Source organism: Amborella trichopoda, chromosome 7 (genome assembly GCF_054954075.1).
Source record: "Amborella trichopoda isolate Santa Cruz 75 chromosome 7, AtrichopodaSantaCruz75HAP2 v2.0, whole genome shotgun sequence".
NCBI lineage: Eukaryota > Viridiplantae > Streptophyta > Magnoliopsida > Amborellales > Amborellaceae > Amborella > Amborella trichopoda.
Window position 1 is genome coordinate 36,147,939 of NC_142342.1, and position 19,183 is coordinate 36,167,121.

The 19,183-nt window shown below is 35.0% G+C and overlaps 1 protein-coding gene across 6 annotated transcripts; it reads right to left on the minus strand.

Moving 5' to 3' along the window:
* Window positions 1-7,716: 7,716 nt before the first annotated feature.
* LOC110007829 (uncharacterized) lies at window positions 7,717-18,081 on the minus strand. 6 transcript variants are annotated; one of them, XR_016059201.1, is made up of 4 exons: window positions 17,935-18,077; window positions 16,581-16,742; window positions 11,770-11,907; window positions 7,717-8,286 (listed from the first exon to the last, which is right to left on the minus strand). XR_016059201.1 is itself a non-coding variant. In XM_088871866.1 (3 exons), the coding sequence occupies exons 2-3, from the start codon at window positions 16,716-16,718 to the stop codon at window positions 7,825-7,827; spliced, it is 600 nt and encodes a 199-aa protein (XP_088727992.1). In that variant the 5' UTR covers window positions 16,719-16,742; window positions 16,890-18,071; the 3' UTR covers window positions 7,717-7,824. The 6 variants fall into 6 exon arrangements, 4 of the variants coding, with proteins under 4 accessions (XP_088727992.1, XP_088727993.1, XP_020527178.1 ...); XR_016059200.1 differs by having other exon boundaries at window positions 16,581-18,071; XM_088871866.1 differs by lacking the exon at window positions 11,770-11,907 and having other exon boundaries at window positions 16,890-18,071.
* Between the last annotated feature and the right edge of the window lie 1,102 nt (window positions 18,082-19,183).

The window sequence follows — 19,183 nt, forward strand, 5'->3', positions numbered from 1 at the left end:
GCAGTTGGCACCGTATGAACGTCGAGGCCTACTTATACATGATTTATGAGGACGTTAAAGTCTATGCAAGTTCAGAAGAATCAACGGCAAGCACAAGCCTTGTTCCTTTTGCATTAGACCTCTGAATCGTTGGATCTCAACTAAGTTGCACGTTGGATAAGTGCGAGTTCCTGACTGCCTCTCTTCTATTTCAAATTCGTTGAACCTACAAGAGGCCGTTAAAGGCGGACATGTGGGACGGGGGTCGACGGCCCAGATTCGGTTTTAGAAATGGCTTAGTTCATCGTGCGGCTTAGGTTTCGTGGTAGAGGTCGGCTCACCCTAGTCGGCTCCAAACCGTGCTTAGTTGCTCTAACAATTCTAAAAATGACCTGTCTTAACAATTTTCTCTAAAAACAATAAGAATCCTCTCTCTTGCTTATTAATAACTACCATCCCTGGCCCTGCTCCTTTCCCCTAAGGGTTGGCCCAGGCTGGGGCCGGTATGGAACAGGCATGGACCTTATAAGGGCCAGGCATAGCCGGGCCATGTCGAGTGAAATTAGATGAAAACAAAGCAAAAAATATGAAAAACTAAGCCGGGCCACATCGGGTGAAATTAGACGAAAACAAAGCAAAAATATGAAAACGAAGCCATGCCTGCCTTGGCATGGCCCAGGCCCTAATTTTGTAGTTCTAGACCGATTGGGCCAAGCAGGGCCTGGGCCCACAAGAATGCCCCCAAAATTACTTTTGGAAAGGAAGATACATTTTTTTTTTTTTTTTTTATGTATTCGATAATTTGGTAGCAAGGAATATTTGCATGAACAAAGAACAATGAATTTTTATTTTATTTTAAGAAAAGTATCATGTTATGACTAAAGCTAGAGATGGGGAATCCATCACAGGAAAAAAAAAATGTCTATTAAAAAATATATGCCAAAAGAAGGAATACTTTCAAATTTGAATTATGGTAGGGCACCTATAAGATTTCTAGGAGACAATTGTGCTTATGGATTTATCAAAACCTAAATATAGGGTTATTGAGACCTTAAAAAGCAAAGCGGAAGAGTAACATTGGCAGGTCCATGAATGCAATAATTTTATAGATATCCTAATACCCATAATATCTTACTTATTTTGAGCTACTGACAATACAAAAATCCAGTGACATTTTTTCATGTAATTAAAACTGGTACATTGCACACTTCTCTTTGGTTTTAGGCCATATTAATTTTTATTTGAATTAGAGAAATAATATGGAAGTAGATGAGATTTTATTGTGGATGAGAGGGAGGCAATGTGCCCTGTAATACCCTAATCTCTTCCTCCCTAACCTACATTAGGTCTCCCAAAATAGGGTCCTCTTTCCTTAGTAAATGACATTTGTGAGGCTATTTTTTGGTTTTGTGCATGTAGAATTGATATCTACACATATTGAGCCACAATTAAAGGGGTGGGCATGTAGCATTCAACTTGACAAGAACCCCTATAACAGAAAAAATATAAAAGTGTGACCCTTAATGTATATGTGTATATAGAGAGCACGTAGGCTATCCTCATAAAATTCCACCGCTATTTATTTGACTTTAATGTTTAAATATATATTATTTTCATTTTAATGAACAATCACAAAAACTAAAAATTTGAACACACAATCTAAAAAGTTTTTTTTTAACCCAATTAATATATGTTATTGATTTTACTGAGATGCTTATATCTAGGCCTTAGAAGGCTCTTTTTCCATTTCATTTGTTTAGGTAGTTTTATCATCATTAGATTAAAAATATCAAAAAATAAAAAATTGATTTTGAATTTGTAAAGGCCTAGATCTTGAAATTCACCAAATGGATGATCTAAATTCATTATTGAGGTAACTCGTTTTGAATATATCTAGGGTGTAAATTGAATTTTATTTTTTTGAGATTGATTATTGGAATGAAGAAAGTATTTGCCCAAACTCAATTTTGATGGTAATGTTTGGGGGGAGAATCGAGTTGCAGTATATGGGGGTATGTTGTGAGATTCAGGAGGAGTTATTCACTAATCTTACCAAGGTCGGTTGCATAAAAGTGATATTAACGAAGTGGAGATTTGGGCTTTGAAGATTGGTGTCTCCAAACTTCAGCCAAGTCACAAAAGGCCTATTATTGAGGGGGATTCAGTTAATGTGATCAAATGGTGTTGGGAGCCGGATTGTATGCATTGGTTTTTAAGCCCTATTATGGATGAAGTTCTCTTGTGCTTTCAAGGGAGAGAAGTGTTCTTTTTCATGTTTTTAGATATTTTAACGGAGATGTCGATTGTTTAACGAAACATACGACTATGGCCTGGTGCTTCCTCCTCTTCCCCTCTGTTCCTTTCTTCTTTCTTCTTCTTTTTTTTTTTTTTTCCCTCTCTTTTTACGTTGTATTTTTTTTATTATCTCAATAAAGCTTACTTAATGTTTCAAAAAAAAAGAAAAGAAAAAGGTCAATCCAAATGGGACCGAATTACGTTTCATTTATTTTCTTTTAAGAGATATTTGAGAGCAAGAGAGACAGTTGAGGGGCCAATGGTGATTCGATCACTCGTAAGTACCATCACAAAAACCAAGTTAGTCGTTATCTTTTATATCCTTCTTTAGAATTTTCTCCTCTACAATATTGCAAATGTCACCATCAAATCATGAGAACCTAGGTATCCTCCGATATAATTTGCGACATCACAGAAAGCGTAGGAAAAAATATTTAAATAGAAACACAAATTAAAAATATGTATTTTTTTAACTTTCCTTTAATCCGTCTCAAGCATGAGTAAAAGAGGTGGGTTATGTTAGGTAGGCAATCAATGTAAAATTTTGTCAAAACTTTTCATGAATCTTAAATCTATGTTATTGTTTATGCGGCATTCCTTATAAAGAACACGTTGTACCAGATGGCCTCACTGAGGATATGGCCTTTTTATAGAGAAAAATGATAGACTAGGATTCATGTAGGCAAGCACAAATAGTTGAAAAAAACTCTTAAGGATGATGGTGATACTTTCTTATATTATAGGTATTATAAGCACATAACAAGTGTGTCACAACATTCGTGAAATTTTATTTTAGACATTGTGCTCAAATAATAGAACATGCTCAACCACCCCATTTTCAAATCTAACACTCAATAATGATTGTGAAGTGCCTGACAACCACCTCATTTCAAATCTAACACTCAATAATGATTGTGAAGTGACTGACAGTAATAATATGATATAAAGAAACAAAAGGGTAGTACACCCAACAAAAAGAAAGCCCAATTTAACCAAATTGAACACTATACTGAAAACCACAAAAGTATTGCAGACAATGGAACAAGCATTTCCAATTGGAAATCTTTACTCATGCAACAATCCAATAAAAAATCCAAAAGAAAACATTATAAAATCCCAAAAAAATTTCAGTTCAGTGAAATTTTCAAGTTTATCTTCAAAAGTCATAGGAGACAATAAATGAACAAGAACTGCAATGCCACAAAAAAGGATACTTAATAGGGGACTAGAAAATCTATTGAAACCCATCTCAATCATCCTAGAAAAAGGATACTTAACCAATTACCAACCCTTTCTATGTACTCAACTTCAAAGTTTAGAAAATCAGTATTTGGACTGAACTTTCATGTCTCTTGTCCACCTAAGTCATTAAAGGAACACACATTTACCTCCTGTTTCACTTATTTCAGAGAGTTTAACCTTGATAACGTTTTTATTATTGTAGCAGGGAGCTTTCATTATTTAGGTGTTCTATAGAACTAGAATTATGTGTGACGTAGGGATGTTCTCTTGAAGTGTTTATCACAAGAAAATATGTGAAGATAGAAAGCCATGGCGATATGAAACATAAACACGGTGAAAGCAAAGAAGTTATCTAATCATAAATAGAATGTAATTACAATTTTGATTAATGAATCATTGAACATAACGATGCAAGCAAGCTTTTGGAACGACCCTGTTTGTGTCCATAATAAATATCATAAATTAAAGTATTAGAAATGTGTCAATTTGTAAAAAAAGACACTCTTACATTTGTCCGTGGCTGAACTTTGGCCATCTTTTAGGGTGTTTAAAGTTAAACCAGTGCTCTAGTGAAGCTTTCGAATGGGGTTGATTCCCAAGTTTCCTGGCACATTTTTCTTCTGTGAACGAAGCTCTTGATAGGTTTTGTTGGCAAGCTTGTCATACTTCTTGTGAGGCCAAGGTTTCAAAAAATGTGATCCGGATTGAAATCTGTCGATCTGGATCGTAAATCAACCAGGCCGATTTGGATCGTTGAACTAATCAAGCAGATTTAGGCCGGGATTCGATCAGGTCAATCTGGATCTTGCTAAATATCGGGAACCGATCAGTTAATTGATAAAACCAGCCGATTCTGTCAGAGAATCGATCCCACTTTATTTTCAAATAATTTCAATTTTTTTATACCCCAATTTTTTTAGTCACCCATTTCACTAGGCTGAATCGTCAACCCAGACTACTGATCTAGACCAGTTTGCCAGAGGACGATCTGGGTCACCAAACTGTATTTTTAAATGTCACATAAGGAATCAACAAGCCCATTGGTTGGTGCGTTCAATTTGGGACAACCAATCAGATATAAATTGTTAGGCTTCCTCTCTCCTAAATGAACTTTGGTTATATGAAATGTCTAAATCCACAATCATTTCGGCGAAATGTCTAAATCCACAATCATTTCGGTGAATTTTTTGATACAGTTGAAAATTACTGATTGCCAATAACTGACAAAACAAACGCGTTTGAGAGAGAAACACAAGAACTTAAAGAGGAAGCATAAATGTGCGGATCCGAGTCCTCCACCACGTGCCCACAAGCTCAAGAGAAGAATAAAAATACTCATAAAAAAGACCTCTCTCTCCATCAAAGTGCAACTTTTATTCATTCTTAAAAAATCAACGTCTTTACAATGAGGCGTCTTTCCACTTTTATTCCCCCTCTCGTTTCCTAATCCTGTTATCCTCAAAACATAATACCTTTATGAAGACTTCCTAATAAAAAAACCAATCTTTATCTACCAAGGCCAAGTTTCTGAAAAGTTAAATTTGCCTAAAAGCAACTCAAGCCAAAAGTGCAACCTAGCCAAAGAGCGGATTTAACCTTCCTAAAAACAAAAAGATGAACTTCTCTTTAGACCGATGCCTCTTAAATATAAAAGGGACCCTCTAAAGGCCCAGAAAAAGGTAGACTCAATGGACCTACTCTTTTGACATTAAGTAAATTCAATTCTCTCCCATCATATGAAATGGATTCAACGTAAAATTATGAAATTCTTAGAAGAAGAGAATGAATCAAAATATAGGCTATACCAAAATTCGGTGCAAAGAACCAACCAGACTGACTTAGTAGATAAATCAGGAATACAGACTAACTTCGGGTTCGGTCATAGCATAAAAGATCTTTTAGAAGCACATACTCCTCCGGGAGGTCGATTGTGATGGGCACATAAAGGTCTTTATGACACAATCAATAATTCTATTCATTTTTAATTAAGACTTGCTCTAGATGCTTTAGGGGTTATTACTTCTTTGGTTGCTCAACACATGTATTCTTTACCTCTTTGTGCATTCATAGTACAAAACCTGACTACTCAAGCTACGTTATATACTCATTACCAATACATCGCAAGCTTCATCACGACAGGGGCTTTTGCTCATGGAGATATATTCCTCATTAGAGATTACAATCCGGAACATAACGAGGATAATGTATTGGCCAGAATGTTAGACGATAAAGAAGCTATAAAATCTCATTTAATTTGGGCCAGCTTGTTCCTGGGTTTCCATACTTTAGGACTCTATGTTCATAATGGCGTCATGCTTGCTTTGGTACTCCAGAAAAACAAATTTTGATCGAACTTATCATTTCCCAATGGATACAATCCGCTCAAGGTAAGACCTCATATGGATTCGATGTACTCTTATCTTCAACGAACATTCGAGCATTCAATGCTGATCGAAGCTTATGGTTACACTGGCTGGTCGAATGCTATTAATGGGAATGGTAATTCATTACTCCTAACAATAGGTTCTGGAGACTTCTTGGTTCATCATGCTATTGCTCTAGGTTTTCTTCTTTTTTAGACGCGATCCGATTACTCCAAATAATCAATCGCAGTCATCTCGATTGCATCATGTTTTCATATTTTGGCCATAATGGCCTCTTTAAATTCTCAAATGTTGAACTACTTCCTCTTTTACTTTATCTCTGCAATAAACTTGCTCTCCCTTACGGAAATACATAGAACAAAAGTAAATCATAAACCTTATCATATTAATACTCATAATGCATTAATCTCACAAGCTACATATATCATTTTACATGTTCAAAATGCATACCTTTACAAATCTTCAAATTATGTTGAAAATTTCAAATTATGTTGAAAATATGACACATATATGTTTTAATTTTGTTGAAAATGTGACACCATATAAATTTTAATTAGGGAAATTTATGTGTGGACCATGTTATATTAGTATTATAACAAAATGACTCGAAAATTAGCCATTATAACTTAGAAGGACAGATCTCTGATTTATTTATTTTTTTCCCAATTTACTCTTGGTCCCATGTTTGCAACATCGAACCACTCTTTACCTCTAAAATCGCTCTTTACCCCTAAAATGCTCAAGTTTGCCCCAATCTTCCCTTTCTCTCTCTGCCGTTTCCCTCTAGCTCTCTCTCTCTACCCTTTCCCTCTTGTTGTCTCTCTCTGCCTTTTCCTTCTGTCTCTCGCTCTCCCTCTGTAATTTTCCTACCCCTCTCGCTCTCACTCTCTCTCTAAATTTCTTGCACCAATACATAGCAATTTTAGAGAGACAGAGAAATGGAGTATGAGACTATGAATGGGCTAAGGCTCGGAAAGTGGATATACTTTGAAGATGCAAGTTTTGGAAATCCGGCTAAGAAACCATCGCAAACGAAAATCCAAGTAGTTCGAGTCGGAAAAACTAGGATTTCATGCCAAAATGGGCAACCAACAAGGTGCCAAATTGAGGGATGTAAGGCTTATCTTATTCTTGTGAAGCTATATTGTTGCAACCACAAGGTTTGTGGGGCTCATTCCAAATCGCCAAAGGTGATTCTTGCTGGTTTGGAACAAAGGTTTTTTCAACAATTTAGCATATTTGATTCGATTTATTCTGTCTTTTGGATTGGCTTTGGTTTTTAATTTTTATTTGTATTTTCTCTTGTTGCTGAGTTTTTGGATTTATTTCTCTCTCTATACAAATATGCATCTCTCCTATAGTGTCTACCCTAGTTTTTGGGTTTTTTCTGTTGCTGAGTTTTTGGGGTTCTCTCTTTTGGCTATCGTGTACATTTGAGTTTTTGGATCGGCCTCTCTCTCTCTCCTCCATTTTGGTTTTTGAAATTCATTCAAGTTCTTTTTTGTCTCTCTCCCTCTCTCTTGTACTCGTAGATTTGGTCTCTCTTTGTCTCTCTAAAAATCAGTCCAAAATTGCAAACATAAGACTGAGAGTAAATTTGAAAAAAATTAAAAAATATTGGGGATCTGTCCTTTCAGGGTATAACATTCAATTTTTGGTAATAAAATCTGGTCCGTATATGATATTATCATGCACAACGTTGGTTTCAGCCATATATGATATTATCGTGCACAACGTTGATTTCAGTCATACATATAATGAAACCATCCAGTATTATTATCAATTTGTGTCCATGACATAAAAATAATTATTATGATTTAAAACAGAATCATTCCAATCCAACTGATTGTATATATAGAAAAAGTTTGACAATGATCAGAAGTACTATCTCCATATGAAGAGTAGGAGGTGGTTTCATTGAAAATCAACCATGTCCAGTGAAGGATTGCATTTCTGCTTTGAGCCTGTCGAGTTCAAAATAGAGCCATTCGGTCCGCCTCATATACATGTCTCGTTCTTCGGTCGTGTTCTCCAAAAGGGCATCTTTTGAAACCAATTCAGTTAAGAGGTGAAAAATATGATCATTTAACAATTGGAATTTGCTTTGAAGCATGTCTTTATGTGCGTGCAATGCATTTAGATCATTCATCAGTCTATCACTTTCATCGTGCAGTACAACTACCGTGTCATATAGCGCATGAGCGAACTCTAATTCAGATCGCTTAGATTCCATATCTTTTCCATCGTCTTCCTCGTTTCTCTCTCCTTCCTTAGGTAAAGGTGAAATGGATGAGTTTACCTCAGAAGTTTCAGGGTTTCTCACAGAGCTTTCCATAAGGTTATCTTGCTTATCTTGATCTATTTTATCTTCATTTCCTCCACTTTCCTGTTCCAAAGGAGTGATGGATGAGTATGGCTCATGTATCTCATGGGTTATCACATATATTTCACCTAAACAAATACTTAAGTAAAGGATCAAAAGCACGAAAAGGAGACAAGTAAAAACAAAAGTGAAGAAAGAATGCCTCATGATAATAGTTCAGTAGATCCCATTACATCTCCAGTAAACGTAAACCTTCCATGCATGGTGAGGGCCATTCATGCATGCATATATAGCTTTCAGAAGAGAATTTAAAAGCAGTATTAATATTTATCATAACTTATTATAGATATGGAATAAAGAACTTTCCTTCAACATAAAGTCTGTCTCTATAATGCATTAAGAGTAGCAAAGGCATGATGCAGAAAGAACTAGCCTCACCTAGATCTATATACATGTATCACGATACCAACTGAAGCATTTGTCAAGGTCAAAATTCAACCTATTTGGAGTAGATTTCAGCTTGTCTGATGACATAATCATGCCAAATTTTCTAATCATGCCAGGCATGACTCAAAACATGAAGCAATCTTTTAAAATGCAAATTTTCATTATATGCCATATTCCTTCTTGAAAATTTTATGTAGGTTTTCATCAGCAAGTTAGTGATGTCAAATCCATTAAATGTAAAGAAAAAACAACAATAAATAATAGGAAACTAGATGCCCCATTGTAGATCCCATTATATGATATCCTTTAGAAGACGCTGATTCTGGTTGGAGTGTGTTGGGGAGATTATTATTTTTATTTGAAACATAAAGTAATCTAGAAGTGATTCAAACACAAATCTTCTTCCCGTGTCATAAGCGATGTTTATTAGACAAATATATTGTCTAATAAGAACCTCATCTCAACTATTTGGGATCAGCTTTACCTCCAATAATATACGGGTCCTAGAGTGCCTCACAAGTATATGAAGAACAAAAATAGTCTTGGCTTCAACTTATGTCGAATCGACTTAAACCAATAACTATTATAAAGAAAGAAATATTCCTAAGTAGCATTTAAGCACAGACAACCTCGCAACTCCACACCAAAGAAGGAAATTATTATAAATTTGTTGAAAGAAAGGTTGATTTTTTTGTTTTTTGCAGATTTATTTGATGTCTTTGTATTGTCTTTTCAACGAGCCAGGTTACAAATGGGATCGCTTGTGAATGAGCAAACCAATCTGTTCATTCTTCACTCCAAAAAGTAGAATAGAATGAAACTTTTAAATTACTAATTAAAGAAAGTAAATTTATAAGATGTTTTATCTAAAAGAACTAGAGACACCGCACTCAATCTCTCATGAAGCCTCTCTCTCTGTATAATATTCTCTCTCTAGGTTTTTTTCTTTTCCTTTGATGTATTTTCTTCCTCTACAATACAATATAATAGAATATAAATGGAGACAAGCAAACCTAAATGAGACTTACGTGAGCCCCACTTTTCTAGCTTTTTGGATACGTATCTCTATTTTTTCTATGTGGACTCACATACCATCCTAATCTAAATAGGGCTATACCCAAACTCAAGTCTAAGATAATAGTGAGTTGGTTAATAGAACCTTATATAATAGGAAACACCCAAAATAAAAGGAAATGATCTTATTGTGTTTCAAGGCAATAAAATAGATTATCATTGATCATCTTCTCCATGTGCACTTCTACAAGCACTTACCTTGGCAACACACTAGGCAAGTCCAAGCACAACTGGAATTTATGTTTTTCTTGGTGTCAATCATCGATACGAAAATATCAACTTTAGCTATTATCTCATGGATAAATTGGTACATAAAACTAATACGGTTTGTCCTTGCATTATATACCTGGTTCTTTACAAAATGTATTACTATCTAATTATCACACTAGACAATTGTCCCATCTTATTGTTATGGAAATTATAGAAACCTATACTTATTTTTAGGTACAATATTTTCCTTCTTTTTATGTGTACCAATATTAGGAAGGTGGTGCATATGTGTTTCTTTAGTAATACGCTGTTTTATAACCCCATAAATTGGGGTTCTTGTCTTAAATACATCTTCCATGGGGGCTTAAGGCCAAAATATACATAAATACAGTTTCTAACATGGTATCAAAGCTTGGTTTTGAAATAAATTGAAATACACTCGATTCTAATCTGCTACCTCTGAAATTCTATACCTCCGAAAAATAGATGTTTAGCCGCCTGAAAAATCAACCACAACCCAAATCTGCCGCCTCTAAAGTCAACCATATGAAACCTCTGAAAACTCCGACTTGAAATCAACCCTCACGAAATACCCAAAAGGTAAGCATCTGTTTATATATATATATATATATATATATATATATATATATATATATATATATATATATATATATATGTAATTTTTTATTTCTATTTTTTCGTTACTCGATTATGTCTCCTCTTGATTTGTTGTTATGTTAAGTTCGAGGAGTCGGTTTTTGAGGATCGCTAATTTGCAGTTGCTCAAGCTTCTTTTGTTCTTGCTTTGTTTCTATGGGCCTGCCTTCCAAACTCAAGTTGCTCTCTCGTAATACATCTTGACTTTGAGGGGGGAGTGTGGAAATTATAGAAACCTACACTTAGTTTTTGGTACAATATTTTCCTTTATTTTATGTGTACCCATATTAGGTAGGTAGTTCATTGCATATGTGACTTTCTTTAATAGTACACAACTTTGTAACCCTATAAATTGGAGCTCTTGTTAACATCTTCGATAAGCTCTTAAATAGATCTTCTATGGGGGCTTAAGGCCAAATATACAGAAATAGAGTTTCTAACAGTTGTAAGTCCAAATTATTAATAGGCTCCTTAAGACAGATGGTTTATTTCATTACTTTGGTAACAACCATGTATTCTGCTTTAGTCGTAGACAAGGCATCCATGATTTATTGCATTGACCTCCAACTGCTTTAATTTCTTACAAGTGTAAATATATAACATGTAGTAGATCTTCTATGGTCAAATTCACTTGCATAATCAGCATCAACATAATCAATAAAATTATCACCAGACTTGTTGTTTTTATCAAACACCAAACCCACATCTGTTAGCGAATGCAAAATCCAGCTTACTACATGCTAATACTTCTTTCTTGGATTATCCATATACTTGCTTACAATACTAACATGAGATAGATCTGTGTGCGTGCAAACCATTACATACATGAGACTTCCAACTGCAGTAACATAGGGAATATGCAATATGTATTCATTTTCAACATATGTACTTAGAGATAATAGTGCAAACAATCTGAATGTGAAGCAAGAGGTATGTCCATTCCCAAATTTTTCTTTGCTAATCCAAATGTTTTATCTCAAAGTTTTAGCAAGCTGATCTTCAATATACGACTTTATGAAGTATTCTTCGAAGCAATAAGCATATCATCCACACAGAACAATAAATATATGAATGAGGCATTAGTAAATCTCTTAAAAGATGTACAATTATCATATGAAATACCCGTGTTCAATTATGAATGTATCAAAGTGTTTTTACCACTGCCAAGGAGATTGCTTTAAGCCATATAATAACTTCTTCAGCTTACAGATATTGTCTGTCTTGCGTTTAACTACAAAGCCTTGAAGCTGGGTTATATAAATTTGTTCCTCTAGCTCTCAATACAAAAATGCGGTCCTAACATCAAATTAAACAATGAAACCATGGTCAGTAATAATTGAATAAAAGTATGTTTTAAAACTGAAGAGAAGATCTGGTCATAGTCAACACCTTCTTTTTATATATAGCCTTTTACAACCAAACATGCCTTAAGCCAATCACCACCAAACTCAAGTGGCCTTACTTTCTTCTCATAAACCCACTCATATCTAATGGCTCTCTTGCCTTTAGGTAACTTCACAGTATCCTAGGTGAGATTCTTCTAAAGAAACTTTATATTTTCTTTCATTGAATGATTCCACCTGCTACATTCAATATCATGTGTAACTTCCTTAAAAGTGGATGACTCTTGGATTATAATAATCAATGTGTAAGCCACTATGTCTTCAAATCTATACTGTAAAACTAGATTTTTTGCGATTTTTATCCTTCCAAGCTAGGGTTGTTCCTCATGTGGAGCACGCTCAACGACCTCCTCATAGTTAATATTTTCCACCACTCTTTCACTGGGATTTTATGGGGCACATATTTTGAAAAATTTTCTAGAGTTTTGACTCCACTTTAATTGTACACCACTACTATAAGGGCGTGCTTCATAAGTGAAAGTTTTTGGAAGTGGGAGTTAAATAACCTACTTCCATGTTTGATATTACTATGTGGAAGCTGTAAAGTGGAAGGGTGACCTTGCATTCAACTTTTTTTTAGTGTTAAAATGGGTTCATTTTTGGAAGACCTCTCTTCCATCAAAAATGATGGAAGAGCAGTGTTCCACAATTTGTGGTAGAATCCCTTCCACTCCAAAAAACTCCCTGTGTCAAACACACCCTAATTTTCTTTTCCCTCACCCTTCTAAATTCACCTCCATACGACATACTCATGAAACTAATATCACAACTGATAATAAACTTAGGTAACTTAGGTTTTAGGCACCACAATCTATAGCCTTTAACTCTATCTATATAACCAATGATTATACACTTCTTTGGCCTTGGACTTCACTTATCATCCTTTACATGAATATAAAATGAACAGTAAAAAATTCTTAAATGAGAATACTTAGTAGCTTTACCACACCATACCACTTGCCATAGTTTTATCATAGATGGCGACCTATTGATGAGGTAACACGTTGTATTGACTACATCTGCCCAAAAGTCATCAACTTCATTCTAATGCGAACTCTTTCGAGTGGAATAGCCACATATGCAACAACTGAGTCAAGTTAGATCATTACCAGTAGATACTTAAATGGTTACTCTATCTGTGATGGTAAACCCAAGTAGCACATATAAATTCAATCCAATCATTTTACCCTTTGTTACAATGAAGGTGCCTTTTAGGAGTCTACCTTCTCCACTAAATTTGTAGCCATTGATAAGGTAACACTAAAGCTCCTAAAGAGATAAGACTCTATTTCAGATCTTGAACATATCTCACATTAGTTAAGGTTCTCACAACTCCATCATGCATCTTGATAGTAATTATCCAACAGTCCTACAAAATGCATCATTCCCCATCAAAACTAATCCAACATTAAGCCTCCTATGTTTGGTGAACCAATCCCAATGAGCACACACGTAATGGGGACATCCTAAATAAAGAACCCGCGCGTCTTTAGCATAATCGCACTTTAAAGAGACTGAAAATACATTATCTATTCCACTTTCCTAGCTTCCATCTATAATACTGGCCGCACCAAAGGTTATTTTTTCATTCTCTTTGGATTTTTTTTACAATCCCTCTTAACATTCCTCGTTTTCTTGTTGTAAGAGCATCAAACATTAACTTTTTCTTATCTGGATTTGGATCTAGACATACCCTAACTTTCACGTCCCTTTTCATTTATCTTAACAAATTTCTTGATGCAGCTAAACTAGGGGGACTACAAAATAGTGAGAGGAATAGTAAGAGAATGTAGAGAGAGAAAATTGGTGGGAGTCAAAGCTCACCACAATATTACAAAAAAATTCAATATTCAAAATTGAAATTGCATACAATATGAGCTCCAACTTGGAATGTCCAACCCATTTTATGCTACTTGTCTTTCAAGTTTCCAATATATATTAAAAGCTAACCTATTCTCATTGCACAATCAACCAAGTTCCTAAGCATACTCCAACTCCCAAATCTTGGCTACTTACGTTGACTCTCTCTTTACCCCTTTCAAGACTTTGGAAACCTACTATTACACCATTCTAGGCTCGTGGAAACTAGTTGTCCATGCTAGATTTGTGGGTCCCATATTAGGCCCTACATCATCCTCCCTGTGTTCGAGAGAACTCACCCTCGAGTTTGTATTCGAAACACCATAATACTCGATGAGAACTATCATCTCTGTAGAGAAATTCTATAATATTCGTAGCCTTAAAATCATTTGATAATACTTGCCCATGAACTTTGAAATAGGCTAAGACGAGTCTTACAGTACAACCACAACCTTTTTCAATTCGAACTCGGTGAGTTGCTATAGGGATCTTCACTTAAGATGAAATAATAGGTCATCCTTCCTTCTAGCATTGAAAGCATTATCATACACTTTTTGGTGTACATTATTTTCAACAAACTCATCAATAAGAACAACCAATGAAAATGGCATCAGCTCCTTTGAGCAAATCTCTGGCACCCCCAGTTCAGATAAGACATAGAGAGCTAGGGCACAGCCAAGGCAGTCACCATAAAGTAGCAGAAAGAAGTCATTCGAGTCTAAACACAATTGATTGTCATCACCATCATTGAAAGAAAGGAGTTCTTTACAATTCCTGACTCTAATTGTTTCCTTGTCTACTTCTTCCCCTTTATCATTTATTTCACTTGTTCCTTTTTCAGACAAATAAACAAGTTATCTCCAATATTTTGCAATCAACTCCTTCACGTCCACTGGTTCTTCATAAAAAACATGAGCATCCATAAAATCCTCTCTAAGAGTATGATCTTCTTCTCAATCCTCTTTATTGACTAGATCGCCATTAAAGTCATTGTTGCCAACTTCTTTCTCAACACCTAAATCATCATCACGGGACTTGTCCAAGATTGGTAGTAAGTCTCAGTCCGCAATAACTGAGAATATTTAATGAGAACAAAGTTTATCCATAGTAGTTCTCGAATAGAGTTCCCTAATACCTGCCCAAATTATCATCTATTTGGCACCTAGTTCCATGACATAGGGCACCAAACTATTGACTATGATCACACCATGAATATAACCTGTCAATTACCATCTGGGTCTCCAACTTATCACTTAAGTTTTCATGGCTGAGTTCATGTTCACTGCGAGCTTCTTGACGCTCGAGTCGCAAGATTAGCTGCTGCACTTGCCTCCAAAGTTCCTCCAATTATTCATGTTTTGTGTTGTTCACTCTGTGGTTGCCACAACCATGTCTTCCCCTTCTTGCCGCCATGGAAAAGCCCTATAGAAATAATATCCTGCCCAGATTGAACTCAAGCTCTGACACCAAACAATGCAGATAAATTGTGGGGGACTACAACTTAGTGAGAGGAACACACACAAAGAGAGAATGTAGTTGTACACAACTTAGTGAGAGGAATACACACAATGTTAAATAATACTTTGCTCGATAGGCACAATCAAATAGCCATCAAATTTAAGTCTTTATTGTCCTCATCTGACATGGACACTGGTTTCTTTGTCTTTCCTTTTAAAGCAATATATAAACCTTCTTGCACTAAAAAGTTAGTGCAAATCCTGAACATTGACTTGCCAACTTTCGAAGTTTTTTTTGCCATCAAATTTTTCCATCTCAAACTTTGCATTCAGAACCTTTACCTCGATACCAACAACCTGAAACCAAGCTCCAATAAATGTTGTATGCGGAACCTCCAAAACCCAATGGATTAATTTTTTGACAAATAAAGAATGAGAAAAATAGAGCCAGAGCTAAGCAAATGATTAGTAAGAAAAATAAAGCAGAAAACAAATAATATATTAAGAATACAGGTGAATATGATCGACGGTTTTTCACGAATCAAAGAAAAAAAATTACAAGATGACTCTTAACTGATAGAACCAGAGATACAAAACTCAATCTCTCACGAAGCTTCTCTCTTTCTCTCTATATCCAAAGTTTCCCTACTTTTCTTTTTATGCATTTTTTCTTTCTACAATACAATGTAGTATGGAGAAAAGCTGACCCAAAATACACCTATGAAGAGGCCCTCCACTTTTCTAGCGTTTTGGATACCTAACTCGATCTTTTTCTAGGTGGGATCACATACCATTCTTATCCAAATAGAACTACCCCAAAATCAATTCCTTGACAGTAATAATTTGGTTAATATAATCACCTGATAATATGATAATATGAGACACAAAATAAAAAGAAACAATCCCTTGGTTATTGGGTTTCAAGACAAATGCAACACAAAATGCCACTAAAAGGTATGGAATTCATTATACGAGATCTCAAATAAAATTTCTAACATCATAGAGATTACAGGGTAGATTATTTAAATAGGAACCCACATTAGAAATATATCCTTCCTTCAATTACCAGAGTTATGAGCACATAACATAAATGAAGAAGCCTGCTAAAGCGAGGGAATGTGCATGTTGAACGAGTTTAAGTCGGATTACACCACTTTATAATGCATGCTGTAAGTATTCTCTCTTGAGAATAACTTCGTTCAGAAGCAGCAATCAGCGAACTAATTAAATGGGATAAAAAAGAACTTACAGGCATAGAGGCCATTTCATTCAACCACTTGCAAAAGTCGCCATCCAAAGCTGCAAATTCTTCCGGTAGCTCTCTGGATCCAAAGAAGTCTTTGTTTCCACCTGGTTTTTGCGTACTTTTTATGTTATTTTCCTCCATACTGTCTGATATTTGCTATAATATCTGAAAAATATTGAACTGTCAATGAAACTTTCAAGTTTCACAAGTTCACCTAAGCATCCTAAGAAATAATACAGAAGGGAGAAACCTGATGTAAAGAGCAGAATATAGCAAACAATGTTAGACATGAAGGGGGATGTGGATCTTTACCATTGGATCAAGCATGCACACCAACACAAAAATTGACAATGCCAAAGTATCAGAAAAATGTGCAATGGTAGTTGTGTAAGTTAAAGGCCAGAAGATAAAAAACTAAAGTATTGATTACACTTGAATTATACCATTATCATTTCTTTTTGGTAGTTCAATGGTAGGAATTCAACCTAGGATCTAATGCTGCACTAGTCAGAACCTTAACCATTGAAGCCCAAGTCCAAAACTAGTACTATTTGTTATTAATTTTTTGCCAAGAAAAAGAAAACCCAATTTAAACAATTTTAAAGCCAAGAGAAAGAAAACCCAATTTAAACAATTTTAACCCAATGTTGAAAGACAACAATAACGCAGTCAGGCTTTTCAATTGGAACTCTTTAGTCATGCAACAAACCAATCAAAAATACAAAAGACAAAAATATAAGATCCCAAAAAAATATTTCAATTCCAATATAAAACACTACCATTTCAGATTAAAACTTGATCTGAAATGTTACAATCCATAAGACACACTACAAATCCAATACATTTCAAAAGTGAGAACCTATAAACATTTCTCATGAACTGAAAAGAATCAGCAAATACCATACCATGCCAAAGCAATAATAGAATAACAAATAAATGCAAAAATCTACACCAACCCAATGAAAAATACATTTTAAAAGAGATTTTAGTGCCATAAAATTTTCATTTTAATTAAAAATACGGCCATTCAGTGTCTGATCATCATTCAGTGATCAGACATACTCATATGAAACACAACTGAAACCCCATGAAAACCATGCAAAAGCCAACAATAGACCATTAAATCCTAAACCAAGCAAAACTAAAATACATTAAAATAAAATAAAATAATTCCAAAACATGACAAATACATGTCCCATTACCCTTCCACTGCACAATACTACACTATAAACAATCATAAAAAAGAAAAAGAAAAAAAGCAAATGCATCCATGGCTTTCTGAATTTTACCATAATTTTCTTTCAGAAACAATTCCTTCAAGAACTGGAATGAACAGTGTCAATAAAGATGAACTTACATTTACAAAATAGTGCATTCCAATGGGTTTCTCCAAAAAATAAAAAGTAACAAATGGAAAAAACAACTAAATAAATAAATTTAAACTTGAAAAACATAACAAAAAAGAAGAGAAAAAGGAACAGACTATAAAATGCAATTGACACCGAATGAACGTTGAGGCCTGCTTATACATGTTTCATGAGGCGTTAAAACCTATGCAAGTTCAGAAGAATCAACGTCAAGCAGAAGCCTTGTTCCTTTGCATTACATTTCTGAACCGTTGGATCTCAACCAAGTTGCACGTTAGATACGTGGGAGTTCCTGACCGCCTCATTTCTATTTCAAATTCGTTGAACCTACCAAGAGGACGTTAAAGGCGGCCAAGTGGGAGTGAGGTCGACGGCCCAGATTCAGTTTTAGAAATGGCTTAGTTCATTGTGCGGCTTAGGTTTTTTGGAAGAGGCCCCTACAACATAAAACTTATATACTTCCCCTTATCCAACCGTCCATTGTGAATGAAGGGCTAAGATTGCCCCAATCACAATGTCACGTCTCTATACTATTTTATTTTTAATTTTTTTTATAAACTATTTTTACACCAAGTTTTGGACGTCAAATCCTCTATTAAACTCGCACTGGCAAAAAAATATAATAAAAATTATTTTAAATAATATAAAATGACCAAAATACCCTTGTAAGTTTCAAGGGGTTTTTTGGTCATTATATTTTTAAAAAAAAAAATTAATAATTTTTATAGGTGCGTCCCAATGAGAAGATGGCATGTACCAAATTTCATATTTATACAATTTGTATAAAAAAACTAAAAATAAAATACTTTGAGACGTCGGATCTAAGATCAAATGGTGAGTGGCTCTCTTGATCAAAATTAAATAGCTGGATAGTAGGGGAAGCATAGATCTTATATGTAGCAAGGGAAATATAGAAATCTTGCCCTTTACTTCTAAAAAAGATAAAAATCCTCTCTCTCTCTTGCTTATTAATAACTAGCCCTAGCGCTAGCCTAGATCTATGCCCCTTAGGGCTGCCCCAGGCCGGGCCTTGGCCAGGCTGCATCAGGTAAAATTCAACCAAAACAAACAAAAAATATGAAAAACGAAGCCGAACCTGCCTTCACGTGTCCTAGGTCTTAGTTTTTTAGTGTCGGGCCCACCCGACCCACAAGAATGCTCCCAAAATTATTTTTGGAAAGGAAAATATTCTTACTTTTTTTTAACCAATAATATGGCAGGAAGGAGTACTAGCATTCA